General features: G+C 41.3%; 1 protein-coding gene across 5 annotated transcripts in view; it reads left to right on the top strand.

Annotated features, from left to right (window-relative positions):
• Positions 1 to 25,011, top strand: part of LOC117518747 (arf-GAP with coiled-coil, ANK repeat and PH domain-containing protein 2-like) — a 121,134-nt gene that overhangs the window by 77,244 nt on the left and 18,879 nt on the right. For 3 of the 5 annotated variants that reach the window (XM_034179965.1, XM_034179963.1, XM_034179967.1), the window contains 5 exons: positions 10,963 to 11,076; positions 12,857 to 12,919; positions 15,123 to 15,223; positions 24,014 to 24,119; positions 24,424 to 24,632. In XM_034179965.1, the coding sequence (XP_034035856.1) occupies positions 10,963 to 11,076; positions 12,857 to 12,919; positions 15,123 to 15,223; positions 24,014 to 24,119; positions 24,424 to 24,632 (593 nt within the window). The remainder of the gene's footprint in view (positions 1 to 10,962; positions 11,077 to 12,856; positions 12,920 to 15,122; positions 15,224 to 24,013; positions 24,120 to 24,423; positions 24,633 to 25,011) is intronic. The other 2 variants (XM_034179966.1, XM_034179964.1) reach the window with 1 other exon arrangement.

The raw sequence follows: 25,011 nt of genomic DNA, 5'->3' as shown, positions 1-25,011 counted from the left end.
GTGTGCACTCTGCTTGATTATTCTAACAGCCGGACCTACACACACACACACATACACATGACTGTCATTATGATCACGGGGCCTACAGAGGAGGCATCGCAGGCACAGTTTGCAGGTCACACACTTTGAAGTGAGGAGGAGGAGGTGATTGTTTGATTCAGAGATGAGCCACACTGTGCAGAGGTGCAGACTGTCATTATGATGCATCACAGGAGCAGTTTAAGATAGTGTAGCCTGGTGGGGAAATGAGGCTTTTCAGCCGGTTTCATTATGTCTGGTATCTGGTGAGTGTATTCAGTCTATTGGGTGTGTGTGCTATAACAGCTCTTAAAACACAGGAATGATGTATGTGTTGATGCATGTCTGATGTTTTCATGGCTATTTATACTGTATGTGTTGTGTTTTCATACTGACTGTTCTATAAAGTGCATCATAGTGAGAATTTTCACTGTTTCATAACATCTGAAATTTTATTTGTTAGGAAGCACATGTTCTTTTCTCTCTGTGCCGTTCTTCTGCTGTGTAACATTTTAGGAGGTGACGGAGATTGACTGTTTACCAGACTGCCGCAGCTTTTGTGCGTGGAGGTCGCCCTCTGTACGTAGAGGCATCAGATTGAATTACACCTTGTTGTAACTCCACCTACTCTCATCTAATGATTTTCTGCATATGCTGTGAAACTGCTTTACAGTGTTTATGTAGATGACTGCACTTTTGTCTGTTTTTGTCTTGGTGTGCTGTAGCATGCTTTTGAGGCTCATTCCCATTGTTTGTTATTATCAGCAAATGGTTTGCTCCTTAATAGAGTCCTGTTTCATTTTGGTTAGTTGTAAACTGGTTGTAAGTTGTAAAACTAGCTTGCTAGTTATAAAACTATATTGGTTACGTGAAAGTGTAGTGTTTCCAAGATGTCTTTTTTTTAAAGTAAATGACAGTAAATAGACACAAGGTGCAGTTGCAAAGAGTCTGAGACAAATCTGATATAGGATGACTGTACACTAAATTCATGTACCAATTATCTTTATTTATAAAACTAGATTTGATATAAGATTTTTATTTATCATGCACAATCTGTAAAATATTTTGTTAAATTCAGATGGGTTTTCTCTAAACAAGTGGCCTATAAAAATTATCTACCTGCAGATTGGCATCTGCAGTTACAGTATGGACATGTGGCGTCTGGTCAGTTTCAGTTTTGGATTTTAAGTTTTGGTGGTGTGGCACAGACATTTCACTCACATCTGCATCATGCATGGCATCTTTAAATTTAGAGAAAATAACTAATATATATATATATATATATATATATATATATATATATATATATATATATATATATATATATATATAATTTGCATGACAAATGTTTCCGTCTTTCTCAGGTTGAGGAGCATATGCTGTATTTACTTTGAATTCAAGCTTTGTAGAACCAGCTCTAACCAAAGTGGTGCCCTAGGCAAAACTTTTTATATGATTCCTTCTACATCGCAGCTAATTAAGCAGTAATTACTGTGTTCATATCCATACGTGTACAGAAATGGGATAGCTTGTGCCTTTGATGTTTTCTTCATTGGACTGATGCAGAAGGTGGCAGCAATACAACAATAAGGATGCTGCTGCTGTTAAATGCCATAGAAGAACAAGAAGAAGTACTTAAGTAATTTTTGTTCACAAACATTACTAACAACCAAAAAAGAAGTGGAAAAACTGTCTGTGAGATGTATTTTATACTAATTTTGCCAAATGTTCCACTTATCTGCATAATTTTTGACAAGATTACTGTAAGAACCAGCATAGAAATTCTCAAATAACAGATTAAACAATTTATCATTACAGTTCTTCTAGAATGCTTTGTGCTGTTGTGAAGTAATGTGTCCTGAGCTTACTGTTGTGAGGACGACAAGACGAATATAAACCAAATTGCTCTCTTTATTAAGCTAAAATCTCCCCTAATGAAATTTGAGTAGCAAAAATAATGTGGACCCATTTTTAAAAATACAATTGAGGGAAATGATCTGCTTCATGCTACTAGCAGTAGTTAAGACTTGGCAGCATGGGCATAGCATTCTGGCAGAGCTGAAATGGTACATAATTTACTTATTCTGTTGTTTGAGAATGTTTTATGCTGGTTCTTGTTGTGGTCGTGTTAGTTATGTAGATAAGTGACTGTCGAAATAAAGAAGCAACATTCAGTCCCATGAGTGTAAATTGTATCTCAGATTGACTTTTACTTGTTTGGATATTGGGAATGGTTATGAACAAAAAATATTTAGGGACTTATTGTCACTACCTAGCGTTGAGGAGGAATGTGGCATGTCAAAGCTTAGTGTATGATCTTAGGGAGATTTTTTTTTTTTTTTTTAAGAACTGTCTACTTGGCAGACTTTTTTGGAAATTTACTATTAAATGCCCCAGTAGTATTGGTTAAAAAGTAATAAATAAATAAATATCTCATTATTTGGGGTGCCCCCTGCAGGCCATTGTCACCCCTAGTATTTGTCTATACAGCTTATGCGACGGGTTGGCTCTGGTCGTGTATATGTGTGAGTGAATGCACACACACACTAGAGTGGTCCTTGTCGCCGTCATGGTTTGTCTGCCTTTACCTTATGTTTGGTTATTTCGCCGGTCATAATACCAGTGTTCAGTTTCAAGTTACGCACCAAGTTTGTAAGAGTCGTTTATTTATTTTTTTAACTTCCTTCGCCATAGGCAGGACAGGTCTCATAACTGTCTGACTCCATGTGTTCATTTTGTCTGTCTGTGCTTGTGCCTAAAATGGTCAAGATGTGCACTTTATGCATCAAGGTGAACCTTGCTACAAAAGGTTGCCTTTTTTTAGCACACAAATGTGTTGACATTGACATTTGGTATATCAAGATATCTGTTGATAAGCTATATGTTTTTTGTTTGTTTGTTTTTTTTCCCTGTGGTTTGTTCTGTGACCAAATTCAGAATCAGACTCAAAACACATATGAATGTGGTTGATTTTATGGCGCAGTCATTTTTCCGGTTTCCAGTACTTCATACATCAATATTAACAAACAAGAGTATGATGGTTAGTCTACAGTTGCTTAGTTTAGTTTAAGGATGCATCAGGGTGAAGTATTGAAGGAGAATTCTGACATATTTGAACCTGGGGTCTGTTTTTACATCAATTTGAGTATAACATTTTACTAGCGCTTTGCAAGTGGTGATCCATGTGGGCTTTTGATTTGGGTAGTGTTTATAGGAGAGGTAGCTGACATTTTTCAAGGGTGGTAATAAATTATAAAAAGTCTCTGTAATGATTTGGAATGGCGTATGAGTTCAGAATGTAATTATTAATGTCCAGTGTTTGCTGTTTGTTACATAATATCTCCATAAATTTTAGTCCAATCAATGTTCCGTTTTTTGCGGCATTCATCCTTGATCCAAAATCCATAAGCATACCAAATGGCAAATGCCAGCTCTCCCCAGTTTCTCTGTGTGATCGAAGCCGTATGCCTACACGTACACAGAGGTGACTTGGCTTTTAATATAGAGATATAGACTAGGACGTTGACCTGTGGGGAACCACGGATTCTAGATGTAGTCATTTTGTACTATATACGGAGGACAGCTGACTATTGGGGGGAATCTGTTTACAGTTATGCTACATTTTTTTAAAGTATTGACATAGAAAAATTTCTTGGCTTTTATGAAAGTCTTTATTGAAGATTTCATCTGTTTTCAGTTATGTTCAATTTTCTAAAATGAATTTTTGTCGTCAATAAGCTTTTCTGAAGCTGCTTAACAGGATTCCATGTAAAGAAATTACGAGCAACTGAAGTTTTATTTTTGCACTCTGAAAGTGTTCACATTAAATCAAATTTCTTTTTTTCTTCTTCTTTTTTTTTTGGCCTGTGTGACACAATTCTACTGTTTTGTCTGGAGTGTGAGCGTGTTAATTCTGGGTTTGTGGTTACATGCATATAGAAAATGTCCAGATTTGGATATGCTGTCTGGAATGTTAGAGGATGGACAGACTGATGAATTCTGTCAGGTCTGCACCAACCTCACAGGCTTTTATTTTGAAATACAGGCTCTTATTGTGGAAGTGTTACATAAACAGGCTTGTTTTCAAAAATTACTGATTTTTCAAAAAATATTGATCCAATGACCTTGCTCTTTTCACCACTTGACTCCTTGAAAAAAATGCATACATATAACAAAGGACAATGGTCAGCTCTTGCTGGATTTCAATTGATGCTCCAGATACATGAACACACAGAGGCCACTTGCCTTTTAATATATGGATAATTTACCATAGTTTGATTGCTAAAATGGACGAGGTATACAGGGCAATCAGATAACATCGTAGTAGTTCTCCTGGCCACTGAATACACTAAAATATCATTAGATGTTTCTGAAATCATCCGATGTTTGGCTGCCAAGGTACAAAAGGCATATTTACTGCAGTAAATGTTAAAACCCTTCTAAAACTACTGATTATGAGGCAGGTAAAGTACACAGTGACTCCATAAGTCACACAGCAAGTTAATTTTTAAGAAAGTATTTATTATTTATAGGGTTGGGTATCGAGAACCGGTTCTTTTCGGGTATCATTAAGAAATGATTCGATCCACCGATATCAGTAGTCTTTTTGCTTAACGATTCCCTTATCGGTCCTTCAGAGCGCCCGTTGTTTTTGAGGGTGTTTGTCAGGAAAATGATCATTTCTCTACGTTGATTACACACCCTGCAGCGGGTCTGTAATCAACTGCTTCTGCACTGTGACACCACTTTGAAGCGTGAACCAATGAAACAATGCTTCGATCCGCTGGTTCGTTGGTTCTTTGATTCGCTGCTCTTCAGAAGCGGCAAGATTACTTCTTAACCCCTCTCAAAGCCATTAAAATATGTCAATTGTGAGTCACTTTTGTGTGGATTAAAGTCACTAACTGGGACTCTTGTCTTGTTGCAGACAAGAAACGAGACTCATCCTCCGTTCTATTGGCACAGCTCCAAACGCTGCATGGCTCTCTGCCGAGACAGAGTCTGGTCGGAATTAATAACTTCAAAACGAATTGCCGCTTTTTTTGCTCATTTTGAAATAGATGCCTGTAACACGGCTGAGCCTTTTGGGGATGCTCCTTTTATATCCAGTCATGACACTCACAGTTAGTGTCCTCAGTTTCCAAATGCTTATTGAGTGTTGTTAGAAGGAAAGGTGATGTAACACAGTGGTAAACATACTGTCCCACTTTTTTGAAACGTGTTGCAGGCATCCATTTCAAAATGTGCAAATACAGTGGGTAAAAAAGTATTTAGTCAGACCTTGATTGACCTTGAGAGAGGTCTGTAATTTTCAACATAGGTACACTTCAACTGTGGGAGACAAAATAAGAAAAAAAATCCAGGAAATCACATTGTAGGATTTTTAAAGAATTTATTTGTAAATTATGGTGAAATATAAGTATTTGGTCAATAACAAAAGTTCAACTCAATACTTTGTAACATAACCTTTGTTAGCAGGTTTGCACACACTGTAGCTGGTATTTTGGCCCATTCCTCCATGCAGATCTCCTCTAGAGCAGTGATGTTTTGGGGCTGTCGCTGGGCAACATGGACTTTCAACACCCTCAACAATTTTTCTATGGGGTTGAGGTCTAGAGACAGGCTCGGCCACTCCAGGACCTTGAAATGCTTTTTACAGAGCCACTCCTTCATTGCCCGAGCGGTGTGTTTGCGATCATTGTCATGCTGGAAGACCCAGCCATGTTGCATCTTAAATGCTCTCACTGATGGAAGGAGGTTTTGGCTTAAAAGCTCACGATACATGGCCCGTTTATTCTTTCCTTAACAGGGATCAGTTGTCCTGTCCCCTTTGTATTTTATTGTTAATTATTTCTCTCACTCTGAGCAGTAGCAGGTGCATTTCCGGAAAACGTCTTAGTTGGCAGTTCTCGGAGTGTGACATACATTTTAGTAAAAACAGAAACATCCTGTTTGCTGACAGACAGTGTGTGCTACGTCCGGTAGGGCTGCAACAACAAATCGATAAAATCGATAAAATTCAATTGCAACAGGCGTTGGCAACACATTGCGTCATCGATGCGTTGTGTCGAGCGATTATGGCGTCAGAAGCGGCTAGCAGCTTCTGACTGGAGCTTCTGAACCAGTAGTGACCAGTGCACAGAGCAGATCAGACGCTGTTTCGTAGAAGAACTAACTTAGAATATGGCAGAAGCAAGTAGACAGAAGAAAGTCAAGACTTCAAAAGTTGGGAGCACTTTACGTTAAACAACGCAAATACGTTTGTTAACTGCAACATTTGCAAGTCGGACCTCGCACGGCACAGGAGTACGACGGTAATGATGCAGCATCTCAAACGAAAGCATATCGGAGTCATCAACGAGGAAGGGGAGAGCTCACTGTCTGGGCAAGTTAACAAATGTTTATTTTTGTGTAAGCAGTCATAACGTCTCAGTATGACAAGTCAGGCAGTGATATGAAGCCTGACGGTTGGATCTAGTCAGGCTCAGGCTGTCTGCGCGTCTCCCAGAGCAGTGAGGTGAGGGGCAGAGAGTGAGAGAAAAAGAAAAAGAACAGTAACAGCACCGACAGTTTTTTATTAATGTTGTCAAAGTCCTACCATCGACATTAACGCTTGTCCGATTGTCCGGGACAAGTGTAAAATGTGATCGGACAAGTAATAGCTCTAAATCGTTGTCCGACCGGACAAGTGGCATTTTTTTTTTTTTTTTGGTTTAAAACTGTTCAAATTCTTCTCACACCTCGCGAGAAAGTGTCTTCGGGTTTTCCTGCCACTCTCCACGCAGCAGACAGTCGGAAAACATGATAACACAGGGTTCTCCCCAGACAGTGGAGCAATGACGCCGCGCCACAGTGTTCTGACAGTGCAGTTACACTCGGTCCTGCTATCAGGTCCTTTTTCTAAAATCCAGCCAGACTGTGCAGAACTGAACTGGCCGCTCCCCCTCCCCCGCAGACAGAGAGCCGAGCAGCGCTGCAGCTGAAAAACTCTTGTCAAAGTCTTCACATAAAACGAGCTCCTTCTGCTTGTATAGCTCCAGAAATTCATATATAGGCTTTATTTTACAGTTGAAAGTCTTCATGTTTCCAAAGTTTGCTCAAATACAGAGAGAGAGAGAGAGAGCGAGAGAGAGAGAGAGAGAGAGAGAGAATATGTGGGATGAGTCACATGTGTCATTGTGAAATGACCACATACAACCCCTGGCAAAAATTATGGAATCACCGGCCTCAAAGGATGTTCATTCAGTTGTTTAATTTTGTAGAAATTAAAGCAGATCACAGACATGACACAAAACTAAAGTAATTTCAAATAGCAACTTTCTGGCTTTAAGAAACACTATAAGAAATCAAGAAAAAAAATTGAGGCAGTCAGTAACGGTTACTTTTTTAGACCAAGCAGAGGGAAAAATATGGAATCACTCAATTCTGAGGAAAAAATTATGGAATCATTAAAAACAAAACAACGCTCCAACACATCACTAGTATTTTGTTGCACCACCTCTGGCTTTTATAACAGCTTGCAGTCTCTGAGGCATGGACTTAATGAGTGACAGTACTCTTCATCAATCTGGCTCCAACTTTCTCTGATTGCTGTTGCAAGATCAGCTTTGCAGGTTGGAGCCTTGTCATGGACCATTTTCTTCAACTTCCACCAAAGATTTTCAGTTGGATTAAGATCCGGACTATTTGCAGGCTATGACATTGACCCTATGTGTCTTTTTGAAAGGAATGTTTTCACAGTTTTTGCTCTATGGCAAGATGCATTATCATCTTGAAAAATGATTTCATCATCCCCAAACATCCTTTCAATTGATGGGATAAGAAAAGTGTCCAAAATATCAACGTAAACTTGTGCATTTATTGATGATGTAATGACAGCCATCTCCCCAGTGCCTTTACCTGACATGCAACCCCATATCATCAATGACTGTGGAAATTTACATGTTCTCTTCAGGCAGTCATCTTTATAAATCTCATTGGAACGGCACCAAACAAAAGTTCCAGCATCATCACCTTGCCCAGTGCAGATTCGAGATTCATCACTGAATATGACTTTCATCCAGTCATCCACAGTCCAGGATTGCTTTTCCTTAGCCCATTGTAACCTTGTTTTTTTTCTGTTTAGGTGTTAATGATGGCTTTCGTTTAGCTTTTCTGTATGTAAATTCCATTTCCTTTAGGCGGTTTCTTACAGTTCGGTCACAAACGTTGACTCCAGTTTCCTCCCATTCGTTCCTCATTTGATTTGTTGTGCATTTTCGATTTTTGAGACATATTGCTTTAAGTTTTCTGTCTTGACGCTTTGATGTCTTCCTTGGTCTACCAGTATGTTTGCCTTTAACAACCTTCCCATGTTGTCTGTATTTGGTCCAGAGTTTAGACACAGCTGACTGTGAACAACCAACATCTTTTGCAACATTGCGTGATGATTTACCCTCTTTTAAGAGTTTGATAATCCTCTCCTTTGTTTCAATTGACATCTCTCGTGTTGGAGCCATGATTCATGTCAGTCCACTTGGTGCAACAGCTCTCCAAGGTGTGATCACTCCTTTTTAGATGCAGACTAACGAGCAGATCTGATTTGATGCAGGTGTTAGCTTTGGGGATGAAAATTTACAGGGTGATTCCATAATTTATTCCTCAGAATTGAGTGAGTCCATATTTTTTTTCCCTCTGCCTGGTCTAAAAAAGTAACCGTTACTGACTGCCACAGTTTTTTTTCTTGATTTCTTATAGTGTTTCTTAAAGCCAGAAAGTTGCCATTTGAAATTACTTTAGTTTTGTGTCATGTCTGTGATCTGCTTTTTTTCTACAAAATTAAACAACTGAATGAGCATCCTCTGAGGCCGCTGATTCCATAATTTTTGCCAGGGGTTGTAGTTTACAAGTTATACAGAGAATGTTGCTCATATAATGAGTCAGGCTACAGTTTTTGATTTAGGTTTTATGGTTAACTGGTTATGCTAATTGCTCATTTGCAGCAACACAAATACCTCTTTTTCACCATATATTTTCTAACATATGTTTCAATGTTGTATTATGGCAACTCATCCCTTTGATAAAGCAATGCCATTTGAAATAATTATTTTTGTTCTTTATTATAAACTGTTTTATTCTTTATTATTTTATATTTCAACAGCCAAGGGACATTTGACAATTTGTTAATTTTCAAGTATTTTAAGTTTTCAAATAATGTTCTGTTGTTAAATCAAGTGATGGAAGGAGAGAAAAACTGTTTCCCTGGCACATTTTTTTAAAATTCCCCGCTAATCCGATTAATCGATTAATCGTGTCGAAACCCCATCAGATTAATCGATTACCCAAATAATCGTTTGTTGCAGCCCTAACGTCCAGTAATGTAGCTTCTTGCTTTCATTTGAAAGTGATGGCTCAGATGTACAGAGGATATGCAGACAGAATATGACACCTCACCCCAAAACTCTTAATTTTTTCAGTCTGTCGGATTTTGGAACCTAACATGTGGTGATGCACTGTGTATCGCAGCATGCTGTTTTAATGCGCACCTCTCAGTTGTGTTACTGCCGCTGTGAACATGGACGTGGAATGTCACCATGGCGTTGCAGCGTGGAAAACACAATGTTAATACATTAACATCACTGAGCAGATGGGATGAGTTATTTTTGTCATTGCGGCTCAAATCTGTTTGTGTGGTGTTTTGTTATAATGCAGTTCCATATTTTAAGTACCTGGAAATACAATGGGTCAGTTAGTTATTGTTGACTTGTATTATAAAGAGCTACATTGCAAAGCAAACCATAATGGCTTATATCAGGTGATCTCTGGGATGTGCTGCCATGGTTTTTGTGTAAGTGATGTCAGGTGTGCTGAGATTGTGAAGGAGGCATCTTTGCAAACAAATTATGATGAATGTTGAATACATATGATCTCTGACATTAACCATTTACTTAATTCACTAATTTATTTTTTGCACAGGGAACAGGAACTTTGTTCTCTAAACTTTTGTGTTGGCTGCATATTATTAAACTCTGGTTAATCGTGGAGCACATTTTATTGTCAGGAACAGTTGTCAGCTTCTCAGATCAACTTCCGAGACAAAGGACTTATACAACCTCTGGCAAAAAATTATGGAATCACAGCACATAGAAGATGGTCTCCAGCTTTTGTCTTTTTTTTTTTTTTTTTTTACTTCATAACAAAAACTAATCCGAGATTTTACACAGAACTTTTTTTCCTCAATAGTTGAAAACTCTGGCTTCCTGAAATGTACTTCAAAAAATCAAATTTTTAAGAAATGGCATTTTGTTTTGCAGATAAAGTCTAGATAAAAATTGTGGGGTCACTCAGTGTTGAGTGGAAAATTATGGAATCACTATATAGGTTGTATTTTGATAGCAAATACAGGTACAAGTTCACAAATGCAACCTTTTTCTGCGATTAAGAATCTTAACACACCTTATGGAGCCGTTAACCTTGTCTAAGAAACAAAAGCAATGCAACACAGCCCCACCAAGAAAGCTGTCAGTTAAAACAATGGAAATAACTATAACACTCTCCCAAGAAATAAAGAACATGGGGAGGTTATAAAAAGACAACATGCACACGGACCAAGGAAGAAGTCAAGACAGAAAACTCAAGCCAGTGCACTGGTTTGGTAATGTATAGCTGAACAAATGTAAGGATACAGTCACTGTTTGTGACTTAACCTTAAGAAATAAGCTGTAACATAGTACCCAAAATGCTTGAAGCCTTAAAGTAGAGGAAAAATTGTCCCTGTCCTCCTACTAATGAATGCAAATTAATAATATCAGTAATGGGGTTATTTGTTTTAATCTCTGCATTTGTTGTCTTCTTTATTTTCCTCAGAACCCCCATTGTTTTCTTCCTTTTGTTATTACACCTTGTGATAGTCTAATATTGTGTCCCTCCCTTCCATATTTTTGCTGTTTCTCTGTCTTTGTTTAGGATTTCTCAAATGACGACACAAAGCTGGAGTACAATGTGGATGCAGACAATGGGATCGCCATGGAAGGTTACCTGTTTAAGAGGGCCAGCAATGCTTTCAAGACATGGAATAGGTAGGACAGACAGTCATTTACCATCTCATATGAAGGTTGCAATTTGAATAGCATATCAAATACCAAAAAAAAAAAAAAAACTGAGATAGATGATTTGATAAGGAATTTCTTGGCTCGATAAAATGAATATAATTGTTAGCTTTAGAGGAAGAGACCGCTTGAACTGGTGTGGACTCAGGCTTATATAATACACACAGGACAATATGGGCAGAAATGTCTGTTCTCCAGTCACGTCATGTTTAGTATTACATGTTTAGTATTAATAAAACTTTTTTTAAATGTATTGATTTTTTCAGTGCTAATGAGTCTCTTGCACAGTGCTTCCTGAATCAGACTCTGCCATAACAAATGCCAATGTCTCTTGTCTGCATTAGAAGGTCAATGTGTGATAACTGCACATTTACGAGGTCTATTAGATAATATACCGACCCTTTTATTTTTTTTTTTAACTATATGGATTTGAATGACGTGCGATTACACCAATCATGCTTGAACCCTCGTGCGCATGCGTGAGTTTTTTCACGCGTGTCAGTGACGTCATTTCCCTGTGGGCAGGCCTTGAGTGAGATGTGGTCCCGCCCTCTCGGCTGAATTCCTTTGTTTCACACGCTGCTCGAGACGGCGCGCGTTGCTTTATCAAAATTTTTTCTGGACCTGTGAGGAATATCCGAGTGGACACTATTCGAGAAATTAAGCTGGTTTTCGGTGAAAAGTTTAACGGCTGATGAGAGATTATGGGGTGTTTCTGTCGCTGTAAGGACTTCCCACGCAGCGGGACGTCGTGCAGCGCTTCCAGGCGCCGTCGTCGGCCTGTTTTGACCTGAAAACATCCTAATTTAAGGCTTAATTCACCCAGGATGTCGTGAGAGAACAGAGAAGATTCAGAAGAGGCCGGCCTGAGGACTTTATGCGGACATTCCACTGTTTAAGGACATTTTTTAATGAAAGACGTGCGCGCAAATTTGCCGAGTCGTTTCCGTGACGACTCGGCAAATCTGTGTGCGCCACAACAGGAAAAACACCTCCGTGTTGAAAACCATTTGTAAAATTCAGGCGGCTTTTGATGGCTTTCAACAAGTGAGTAACTGAGAAATTGTTTAACAGCTTGGGCATGTTCCAACTTGCCCGTTAAGGTTTCCAACGGAGGTGTTTTTCCTGTCACGACCCCCCGCAGTCGGGTCCAGCCCGACATGCGACTCTGCCCACACGTTCTTTCGTTACAAAATGTCCGTTAACAATGGAATGTCCGAATAATCTCCTCATGCCGACTTCTTCTGAAAGTTCTCTGTTCTCTGACGACTTCCTGGGTCAACAGAGCCTGAAATGTGGAAGTTTTCAACTTGAAACGGCGAGACACTGCCGCCTCAAAGCGCAGATCGCCGTCAGGCGCCGTGGGCCGTCCTTACGGCGACACTACCAGACCAAAATTTCTCATCAGCCGTTAAAATTTTTACCGAAAACCAGCTGAATTTATCAAATGGTGTCCACTCAGTTGTGCCTTACAGTTTTGAAAAAAAATTGATCAAACAAAGCAGCAGTCTCTGAGCCATTCCTAAACAATGAAAAAATCGATGAGAGGGTGGGCGACTCCTCACTCAAAGACTGCCCACAGGCGAATGACGTAACCGTCAGGCGTGAAAAAACTCCCGCATGCCCACGAGGGTTCAAGCATGTCTGATGTAATCACATGTGATTCAAATCCATATGTTTTTTGAAAAAAATAATAAGGTCGGATACTTTTCTAATAGACCTCGTATTTCTTTTTATTACTGAAGTTGTGATCTCCTTTAAGGCGCTGGTTTTCCATTCAAAACAGTCAGCTAGTCTATCAAAAGAAATTTAAGGTATGTGAAATGACACACCACACATAGAAACCATTCAAGTGTGAACTTTTGTTTTCCGTGTAATCCTATGTACTTCAAATTTATTGTCTTGGTCTAAAAATAATACCGATACTAACCAGTTACAAATCGACATTCTGTCAATGGAGCAAACGTAATGCTCCTGTATTTTGTGAAGTCATTCTGCTCTGTTTCCCATTTCTGTGTAATGAGATGTTGCATGTGGTGCAGTGTATCTATTTTTTTTAATTGCTGCTCACGTCTTAGCCTATCTCATGTAAGATGCAATATGCAAAACGATATCTTGGTTTCATCGCAGACCGCAGTCATGGTTGCTCACCCTTTTCACGTGTGTCCAGCAGAGTGTGTGTGTGTGTGTGTGTGTGTGTGTGTGTGTGTGTGTGTGTGTGTGTGTGTGTGTGTGTGTGTGTGTGTGTGTGTGTGTGTGTGTGTGTGTGTGTGTGTGTGTACGAGGTCTGTTAAAAAAGTATCGGACCTTTTTATTTTTTCAAAAACCATATGGATTTGAATCACGTGTGATTGCATCGGCCAAGCTTGAACCTTCGTGCGCATGCGTGAGTTTTTTCACGCCTGTCGGTTGCGTCATTCGCCTGTGAGCAGGCTTTGAGTGAGCACTGGTCCACCCCTCTCGTCGTTAAGGAAATGGCGGAATGATCTGGAGCTTTGCTGCATCAATTTTTTCCTGAAACTGTGAGAGACCTCCAGGTGGACACCATTCGGAAAATTAATATGACTTTCAGGGACAATTTTATGGGGATTACACAGATTAAGGAGTGCTCCAGCCGGTTTAAAGACCGCCCACAGCATCTGAGAGTGCGGCGCGCTCCGAGCGCCGATCGACAGGCTCAAACCCCGCTGAAACAGCCAGGTCATTTCCAACATGAAGGCTTTTTTGATCCGGGACGTCGTCTGACTTTCACAAAAAGGCAGAAGACGTGGACATCAGCACTTTTTCGGCACATTCCACTGTTAGAGGAGTTTTTTTCATGGAAAAAGAAGCGGATGAATGCACCACCGTGCCGCTCATGGTGCGGGACAAAACCACCTTCGTGTTGTTCTCTCAGGATGGCTTTCAGGTGGCTTTCAGACGGCTTCCGGTTGCTTTTCAGTCATGTGAATATCCGAGAAATTGAGCATGAGCTAGACATGCCCCAACATGTCCTGTGAGGCTTCATCACGGCATTGCTTTGCGCCATGCGGCTCCGCCGCGACGCGTGGGGTTCTTCCGCACGTCTGTCTCAATGTGCCCAAAACGTGCTGATGTCCACGTCTTCCGCAATTCCTGTGCTAGTCAGACGACATACCGGATCAAGACAGCGTCCAGTTTAGAAATGAACGGCACATTCCACTGTTACAGGAGTTTTTGTCATGGAAAGAGGAGTGGAGGAATCCCGCGCGTCGCGGCTGAGCCGCATGGTGCAAAGCAACGCCGTGATGAAGCCTCACAGGACATGTTGGGGCATGTCCAGCTCATGCTCAATTTCTCAGATATTCAAACGACTGAAAAGCAACCAGAAGCTGTCTGAAAGCCGTCCTGAGAGACCAACACGGAGGTGGTTTTGTCCCGCGCCATGAGCGGCACGGTGGCGTATTCATCCGCTTCTTTTTCCATGAAAAAAACTCCTGTAACAGTGGAATGTGCCGAAAAAGTGCTGATGTCCACGCCTTCTGCCTTTTTGTGAATGTAAGACGACGTCCCGGATCAACAAAGCCTTCACGTTGGAAATGATCTGGTTATTTCAGCGGGGTTAGAGCCTGTTGATCGGCGCTCGGAGTGCGGCGCGCTCTCAGACACTGTGGGCGGTCTTTAAACCGGCTGGAGCACTCCTTAATCTGTGTAATCCCCATAAAATCGTCCCTGAAAGCCATATTAATTTTCCGAATGGTGTCCACCTGGAGGTCTCTCACAGTTTCAAGAAAAAATTGATACAGCAAAGCTCCAAATCATTCCGCCATTTCCTTAACGATGAGAGGGGTGGACCAGTGCTCACTCAAAGCCTGCTCACAGGCGAATGACGCAACCGACAGGTGTGAAAAAACTCATGTATGCGCACGAAGGTTCAAGCTTGGCTGATGCAATCACACGTGATTCAAATCCATATGGTTTTTGAAAAAAATAAAAAGGTCCGATACTTTTCTAACAGACCTCGTATGCTGAACATGAGCTATTGCACTCTCTTCTTAGGAAAACCCGACTGTGGTGGTGGAAGATCTGAGGCTGTGTACGGTTAAACACTGTGAGGACATAGAACGTCGCTTTTGCTTCGAGGTGGTGTCACCCACCAAGTGAGTACACACACACACACACACACACACACACACACACACACAGGATAACAGCAAGGAAACAGACGGTGCAAACATGGCAACATGACGCTGGCTTGTAACAACACTTTTTAAATATCTTGTACATGTTTTTTTCCCGCTTAAACACACACAAACACACTCAAATATGCATCACAATTTAACCTTATCTCAACAGACCTCCATTATAAAATTGGCAGAGACCTCTTAGAAGAGAGAGAAAGCAATGACCTGACACCTGCAATAAAGATGGCAAAAAAGACAAGGGGAAAATACAGTAAAAGAGTACAAAAGCTTACAGTGGACACAATGGAAATAGCACAGAATGGCTGGACGATTCCAAGAACTGGCAAAGGAATACATAGATAAAGATGGATCAATACAGTGGCTTTAAAATTGAGAACTGAAATGTAACCATCTTCTACAACAGAGATCCCAGCAGGAAGACAGGTTGAAGGAGGTGCAATAAAACCTGATACTGTCAATCGCGCAGTGCAGTCTTGTTTGAACCCCAACGTGATATCTCGGGATTTGAACACGGCAGACAAGCCCCTGGGGGAGTGTCTGAGTTTCATCACAAACCATTGAGCCCAGCTCGGTAAACGTAAAAGCATACTCGCTGTCACCAATCAGACCTGCTGGTTTAAGACGTGCCAAATTAAAATAGTTTCCGCTGAAACCCCCATCCTCCAAATAGTTTGTGCTGATGCTACCACACTCCGCCGGGTAGTCGTCTCTTCCCACAAACAACCTCAGTTCTTATGGGAAAATGGTGTGCTGTTTTGTTTTTGGCTGCAGTCACCAAAGTGGTTGCGAAAGCGCAGTTTTTTTCGGTTGCCAGTGGTGAAGGGAAGATGAGGGAAATGGTAGCGGTCATGTCTGTAAATGTTAGCCTACACAGCTATCCAGAGTAGCTGTGTTGTCTCCCTGCAAAACATGTTTGTGCTCTGGGTCATAAACACACCACAACACATGGCCACTTTCCACTGCATTGTTACTTTTTCTTTGCATTTTCACTTTGTTTGTGTGTAACTTTCCCAAAAATTGCCGTGTTTATGTTCCCAGAAGTAGAGAAATTGCATATTTTATCCCTTTAGTGCCCGCCCTTCAACGAGACTGACCAACTGTGATGCCCAGTTGGAACAAGCAAGAATAGAGCAGTCAAAATTATTGATGTAACAGTCCCCCATGGCTATGACTTCAATAGTCATATCCATGACCTTGCATTCAAGACGTTGCATCATAATTTTGGCTCTCTGTTGGGACTGTTTACACAGAGACTGCTACCTGCTGCTTTGGACTTTGAACTAACAGTCTTTTTCAAGACTTTTTTACCTTTTTACTTTTTTAAATTTTTTTACTGTGCTCCAACGCCTAAGGAAGACCTCTAACGGTCGAAACATCGCGACGGAGCACTTTTATCAGCTAACTTTCATCAGCGTTGGCAAGCTAACTAGCTTGCTAACGCCTTCGTTTTTATTTTTTTTAGCACTGTTGTCGTGCGTTACCTGTGCTGCTTCATGGCCTGTTTGGTGCCTTAATTAAGGCACTCCTTCTGCTGAATCACCTCTAAATTATTTACACATTATTCACTTTGTGTGTTTTTAGGAATCCGCTAGGTTGCGTAGCTACTAGCTCTTAGCCGATTTAGCATGGCGGCTTCTCCTGTCTCTCCCGTACTTTTCTGCTCTGGGTGTGAAATGTTTAGTTATTCCTCGGCCTCCTTTAGCAGTAACGGTACTTGTAATAAGTGCAGCTTATTCGTAGCTTTGGAGGCCAGGCTGGGCGAATTGGAGACTCGGCTCCGCACCGTGGAAAATTCTACAGCTAGCCAGGCCCCTGTGGTCGGTGCGGACCAAGGTAGCTTAGCCGCCGTTAGTTCCCCCCTGGCAGATCCCGGGCAGTCGGGAAAGCAGGCTGACTGGGTGACTGTGAGGAGGAAGCGTAGCCCTAAACAGAAGCCCCGTGTACACCTTCAACCCGTTCACATCTCTAACCGTTTTTCCCCACTCGACGATACACTCGCCGAGGATCAAACTCTGGTTATTGGCGACTCTGTTTTGAGAAATGTGAAGTTAGCGACACCAGCAACCATTGTCAATTGTCTTCCGGGGGCCACAGCAGGCGACATCGAAGGACATTTGAAATTGCTGGCTAAGGCTAAGCGTAAATTTGGTAAGATTGTAATTCACGTCGGCAGTAATGACACTCGGTTACGCCAATCGGAGGTCACTAAAATTAACATTAAATCGGTGTGTAACTTTGCAAAAACAATGTCGGACTCTGTTGTTTTCTCTGGGCCCCTCCCCAATCAGACCGGGAGTGACATGTTTAGCCGCATGTTCTCCTTGAATTGCTGGCTGTCTGAGTGGTGTCCAAAAAATGAGGTGGGCTTCATAGATAATTGGCAAAGCTTCTGGGGAAAACCTGGTCTTGTTAGGAGAGACGGCATCCATCCCACTTTGGATGGAGCAGCTCTCATTTCTAGAAATCTGGCCAATTTTCTTGGATCCTCCAAACTGTGACTGTCTAGCGTTGGGACCAGGAGGCAGAGCTGTGGTCTTATACACCTCTCTGCAGCTTCTCTCCCCCTGCCATCCCCTCATTACCCCATCCCCGTAGAGACGGTGCCTGCTCCCAGACCACCAATAACCAGCAAAAATCTATTTAAGCATAAAAATTCAAAAAGAAAAAATAATATAGCACCTTCAGTTGCACCACAGACTAAAACAGTTAAATGTGGTCTATTAAACATTAGGTCTCTCTCTTCTAAGTCCCTGTTGGTAAATGATATAATAATTGATCAACGTATTGATTTATTCTGCCTAACAGAAACCTGGTTACAGCAGGATGAATATGTTAGTTTAAATGAGTCAACACCCCCGAGTCACACTAACTGTCAGAATGCTCGTAGCACGGGCCGGGGCGGAGGATTAGCAGCAATCTTCCATTCCAGCTTATTAATTAATCAAAAACCTAGACAGAGCTTTAATTCATTTGAAAGCTTGTCTCTTAGTCTTGTCCATCCAAATTGGAAGTCCCAAAAACCAGTTTTATTTGTTATTATCTATCGTCCACCTGGTCGTTACTGTGAGTTTCTCTGTGAATTTTCAGACCTTTTGTCTGACTTAGTGCTTAGCTCAGATAAGATAATTATAGTGGGCGATTTTAACATCCACACAGATGCTGAGAATGACAGCCTCAACACTGCATTTAATCTATTATTAGACTCTATTGGCTTTGCTCAAAAAGTAAATGAGTCCACCCACCACTTTAATCATATCTTAGATCTTGTTCTGACTTATGGTATGGAAATAGAAGACTTAACAGTATTCCCTGAAAACTCCCTTCTGTCTGATCATTTTTTAATAACATTTACATTTACCCTGATGGACTACCCTGCAGTGGGCAATAAGTTTCATTACACTAGAAGTCTTTCAGAAAGCGCTGTAACTAGGTTTAAGGATATGATTCCTTCTTTATGTTCTCTAATGTCATATACCAACACAGAGCAGAGTAGCTACCTAAACTCTGTAAGGGAGTTAGAGTATCTCGTCAATAGTTTTACATCCTCATTGAAGACAACTTTGGATGCTGTAGCTCCTCTGAAAAAGAGAGCTTTAAATCAGAAGTGTCTGACTCCGTGGTATAACTCACAAACTCGTAGCTTAAAGCAGATAACCCGTAAGTTGGAGAGGAAATGGCGTCTCACTAATTTAGAAGATCTTCACTTAGCCTGGAAAAAGAGTTTGTTGCTCTATAAAAAAGCCCTCCGTAAAGCTAGGACATCTTTCTACTCATCACTAATTGAAGAAAATAAGAACAACCCCAGGTTTCTTTTCAGCACTGTAGCCAGGCTGACAAAGAGTCAGAGCTCTATTGAGCTGAGTATTCCATTAACTTTAACTAGTAATGACTTCATGACTTTCTTTGCTAACAAAATTTTGACTATTAGAGAAAAAATTACTCATAACCATCCCAAAGATGTATCGTTATCTTTGGCTGCTTTCAGTGATGCCGGTATTTGGTTAGACTCTCTCTCCGATTGTTCTGTCTGAGTTATTTTCATTAGTTACTTCATCCAAACCATCAACATGTTTATTAGCCCCCATTCCTGCCAGGCTGCTCAAGGAAGTCCTACCATTATTTAATGCTTCAATCTTAAATATGATCAATCTATCTTTGTTAGTTGGTTATGTACCACAGGCTTTTAAGGTGGCAGTAATTAAACCATTACTTAAAAAGCCATCACTTGACCCAGCTATCTTAGCTAATTATAGGCCAATCTCCAACCTTCCTTTTCTCTCAAAGATTCTTGAGAGGGTAGTTGTAAAACAGCTAACTGATCACCTGCAGAGGAATGGTCTATTTGAAGAGTTTCAGTCAGGTTTTAGAATTCATCATAGTACAGAAACAGCATTAGTGAAGGTTACAAATGATCTTCTTATGGCTTCGGACAGTGGACTTATCTCTGTGCTTGTTCTGTTGGACCTCAGTGCTGCTTTTGATACTGTTGACCATAAAATTTTATTACAGAGATTAGAGCATGTCATAGGTATTAAAGGCACTGCGCTGCGGTGGTTTGAATCATATTTGTCTAATAGATTACAGTTTGTTCATGTAAATGGGGAATCTTCTTCACAGACTAAAGTTAATTATGGAGTTCCACAAGGTTCTGTGCTAGGACCAATTTTATTCACTTTATACATGCTTCCCTTAGGCAGTATTATTAGACGGTATTGCTTAAATTTTCATTGTTACGCAGATGATACCCAGCTTTATCTATCCATGAAGCCAGAGGATACACACCAATTAGCTAAACTGCAGGATTGTCTTACAGACATAAAGACATGGATGACCTCTAATTTCCTGCTTTTAAACTCAGATAAAACTGAAGTTATTGTACTTGGCCCCACAAATCTTAGAAGCATGGTGTCTAACCAGATCTTTACTCTGGATGGCATTTCCCTGACCTCTAGTAATACTGTGAGAAATCTTGGAGTCATTTTTGATCAGGATATGTCATTCAAAGCGCATATTAAACAAATATGTAGGACTGCCTTTTTGCATTTACGCAATATCTCTAAAATCAGAAAGGTCTTGTCTCAGAGTGATGCTGAAAAACTAATTCATGCATTTATTTCCTCTAGGCTGGACTATTGTAATTCATTATTATCAGGTTGTCCTAAAAGTTCCCTAAAAAGCCTTCAGTTGGTTCAGAATGCTGCAGCTAGAGTACTGACGGGGACTAGCAGGAGAGAGCATATCTCACCCGTGTTGGCCTCTCTTCATTGGCTTCCTGTTAATTCTAGAATAGAATTTAAAATTCTTCTTCTTACTTATAAGGTTTTGAATAATCAGGTCCCATCTTATCTTAGGGACCTCGTAGTACCATATTACCCCATTAGAGCGCTTCGCTCTCAGACTGCAGGCTTACTTGTAGTTCCTAGGGTTTGTAAGAGTAGAATGGGAGGCAGAGCCTTCAGCTTTCAGGCTCCTCTCCTGTGGAACCAGCTCCCAATTCAGATCAGGGAGACAGATACCCTCTCTACTTTTAAGATTAGGCTTAAAACTTTCCTTTTCGCTAAGGCTTATAGTTAGGGCTGGATCAGGTGACCCTGGACCATCCCTTGGTTATGCTGCTTTAGACGTAGACTGTGGGGGGGTTCCCATGATGCACTGTTTCTTTCTCTTTTTGCTCCGTATGCATCACTCTGCATTTAATCATTAGTGATCGATCTCTGCCCCCCTCCACAGCATGTCTTTTTCCTGGTTCTTTCCCTCAGCCCCAACCAGTCTCAGCAGAAGACTGCCCCTCCCTGAGCCTGGTTCTGCTGGAGGTTTCTTCCTGTACTTACCTGTACCTGCCTTACTGTGTACTGAGGGTGTAACGATACATGTATTTGTATTGAACCATTTCGGTACGGGACGTTCAGTTCGGTACAGGACTGTGCACTATTCACTAAAACACACAGGTAAGACCTTATATTTACACTGTGTGTGTGTGTGTGTGTGTGTGTGTGTGTGTGTGTGTGTGTGTGTGTGTGTGTGTGTGTGTGTGTGTGAATTCACACCGCCTGAGGAGCGCAGCTTTCAGGAAATCAATTGACAGCATCAATTGACATATTTGCTGCTTATTTGAGAACATTTCATTTAATATACACTCAACAAAAATATTAACCCAACACTTTTGGTTTTGCTCCCATTTTGTATGAGATGAACTCAAAGATCTAAAACTTTCCACATACACAATATCACCATTTCCCTCAAATATTGTTCACAAACCAGTCTAAATCTGTGATAGTGAGCACTTCTCCTTTGCTGAGATAATCCATCCCACCTCACAGGTATGCCATATCAAGATGCTGATTAGACACCATGATTAGTGCACAGGTGTGCCTTAGACTGCCCACAATAAAAGGCCACTCTGAAAGGTGCAGTTTTATCACACAGCACAATGCCACAGATGTCGCAAGATTTGAGGGAGCGTGCAATTGGCATGCTGACAGCAGGAATGTCAACCAGAGCTGTTGCTCGTGTATTGAATGTTCATTTCTCTACCATAAGCTGTCTCCAAAGGCGTTTCAGAGAATTTGGCAGTACATCCAACCAGCCTCACAACCGCAGACCACGTGTAACCACACCGGCCCAGGACCTCCACATCCAGCATGTTCACCTCCAAGATCGTCTGAGACCAGCCACTCGGACAGCTGCTGAAACAATCGGTTTGCATAACCAAAGAATTTCTGCACAAACTGTCAGAAACCGTCTCAGGGAAGCTCATCTGCATGCTCGTCGTCCTCATCGGTGTCTCGACCTGACTCCGGTTCGTCGTCGTAACCGACTTGAGTGGGCAAATGCTCACATTCGCTGGCGTTTGGCACGTTGGAGAGGTGTTCTCTTCACGGATGAATCCCGGTTCACACTGTCCAGGGCAGATGGCAGACAGCGTGCGTGGCGTCGTGTGGGTGAGCGGTTTTCTGATGTCAATGTTGTGGATCGAGTGGCCCATGGTGGCGGTGGGGTTATGGTATGGGCAGGCATCTGTTATGGATGAAGAACACAGGTGCATTTTATTGATGGCATTTTGAATGCACAGAGATACCGTGACGAGATCCTGAGGCCCATTGTTGTGCCATACATCCAAGAACATCACCTCATGTTGCAGCAGGATAATGCACGGCCCCATGTTGCAAGGATCTGTACACAATTCTTGGAAGCTGAAAATGTCCCAGTTCTTGCATGGCCGCCATACTCACCGGACATGTCACCCATTGAGCATGTTTGGGATGCTCTGGACCGGTGTATACGGCAGCGTGTACCATTTCCTGCCAATATCTAGCAACTTCGCACAGCCATTGAATAGGAGTGGACCAACATTCCACAGGCCACAATTGACAACCTGATCAACTCTATGTGAAGGAGATGTGTTGTACTGCATGAGGCAAATGGTGGTCACACCAGATACTGACTGGTATCCCCCCCCCCCCCCCAATAAAACTGCACCTTTCAGAGTGGCCTTTTATTGTGGGCAGTCTAAGGCACACCTGTGCACTAATCATGGTGTCTAATCAGCATCTTGATATGGCACACCTGTGAGGTTGGATGGATTATCTCAGCAACGGAGAAGTGCTCACTATCACAGATTTAGACTGGTTTGTGAACAATATTTGAGGGAAATGGTGATATTGTGTATGTGGAAAAAGTTTTAGATCTTTGAGTTCATCTCATACAAAATGGGAGCAAAACCAAAAGTGTTGCGTTTATATTTTTGTTGAGTGTATTACCAGGCAGCACTTTGCATTTATTTTAATTTCCTGTATTTATAATGTTACAATAAATTGTTGGTTTAAACATCAAGCAAATTTAAGTTTTCATTTTGTTCCCATACTGTACCGAAAATGAACCAAACCGTGACCTCAAAACTGAGGTACGTATCGAACTGTGATTTTTGTGTATCGTTACACCCCTACTGTGTACCGTACTCCTGCCTGCGTAAACAATAGTCTATTTTTTACCTCCAACACTTCGTAAACGAGTCTGCATTTTGTGTCCTCACACTTTCCGGGCCATGCATTCTCAAGCCTTGACAGTCTTAGGTGGCTAAGAAAAGCAAATATCACAGCTTTCTTAATAGGTTTCTATACGTGAGTGGCAAACTGAACCTCATACAATAGTTTGTTCACAGTTTTAACACATTACATACTACACTGAACAAAAATATAAATGCAACACTTCTGTTTATGGAGATGGCTCATGGTAGACAAATCAACATTCAGTTCACAGGCAACAGCTCTGATGGACATTCTTGCAGTCAGCATGACAATTGCGCACACTCTCAAAACTTGCTACATCTGTGGTATTGTGCTGTATGATAAAACTGGACATTTCATAGTGCCCTTTTATTTTGGCCAGCGTAAGGCACACCTGTGCAATAATCATGCTGTCTAATCAGCATCTTGATATGCCATACCTGTGAGGTGGGCTGGATTATCTCAGCAAAGGAGAAGTGTTCATGAACACAGATTTAGACAGATTTCCGAACAATATTTGAGAAAAATAGTTTTTTGTGTGTGTATAGAAAGTGTTATAGAGCTTTGAGTTCAGCTCATGAAAAATGGGAGCAAAAACAAAAGTGTTGCATTCATATTTTTGTTGAGAGTAGTTTGAGTTTGTAGACCATGTGTATATTGAACACTGAAATATGTCATGACTACACATCAAAACTGTCATTCAGTAGACGGCAGTGCTGATGTGTGTCTGTATGAACAGGACCTGCATGATGCAAGCGGACTCTGAGAAGCTGCGACAGGCCTGGATCAAGGCTGTGCAGAACAGCATTGCCACTGCCTTCCGGGACAAAGGAGAGGACAGTGAGGTAAAAACCGTATGACAGTCAGACGGAGAGATTTAGGTGCTTTGCCACCATAGAGACTAACACTGGCTACTGTTACTAACACTGGGCCTACTGTAGTACCTGATTGGGTGTGTGCTTCCATTGATGGGAAGACATTCAACATGATGATGATCCATACCTTTTTTATATTTTTGATATTTTATTGTGATGGTTTACAGAGCTGAAACTTTTTTCAGTTTTTTTTTTTTTTCCTTTTTTTTTTCTCAACTTCATGAACCGTCGTCTTCTATGAAGCTGATACATTTTCTCATCTGTTGCATGTCAGAAGCTGGACAGAAAGTCATCCACATCCACAGGCAGCCTGGATTCCAGTGGGGAGACAAAGGAAAGATCACTGAAAGGGGAAAGCGCACTGCAGAAGGTCCTGGCTGTTCCAGGCAACGCCTGCTGCTGCGACTGTGGCCAAGCAGACCCCCGCTGGGCCAGCATCAATCTGGGCATTACCCTCTGCATACAGTGCTCTGGCATTCACAGGTAAATAAATACACTGTGTGTTCCAGTTGGAACAAGGTGGTTTGCCCATTAACTGACAGGTCATGGAATCAAGTCCCACTTGTGTGTGTGTCAGAGTTCTTGAGCAAGACAGTGCAGAAGAAGACACTCGTGACAGCTCTGAAAGACTACGTTTCTGTAGTGGTGGTTGGAGAAACTGTACATACTGCAATGTATGTCTGTTGCATCACCTGTCACCATATACAGCTTTATGAAGTGGTATAGAAGAGGATTGTCTAAAAAAGAACATGCAAAATTTCAGCTGCAGTTTACTGGTAGTCTCATGAAAAACCTGAGCCTAGATTTGATGTTTTTCCCCAATTCTTCTCTACTCCACTCCAACCTGAAGCTGTGAATGGGG

Source organism: Thalassophryne amazonica, chromosome 10 (assembly GCF_902500255.1).
Source record: "Thalassophryne amazonica chromosome 10, fThaAma1.1, whole genome shotgun sequence".
In the NCBI taxonomy this organism is placed as follows: Eukaryota; Metazoa; Chordata; class Actinopteri; order Batrachoidiformes; family Batrachoididae; genus Thalassophryne; species Thalassophryne amazonica.
Note: the sequence above shows the minus strand (reverse complement) of the source record. Positions and strands in the feature narration are given on the sequence as shown.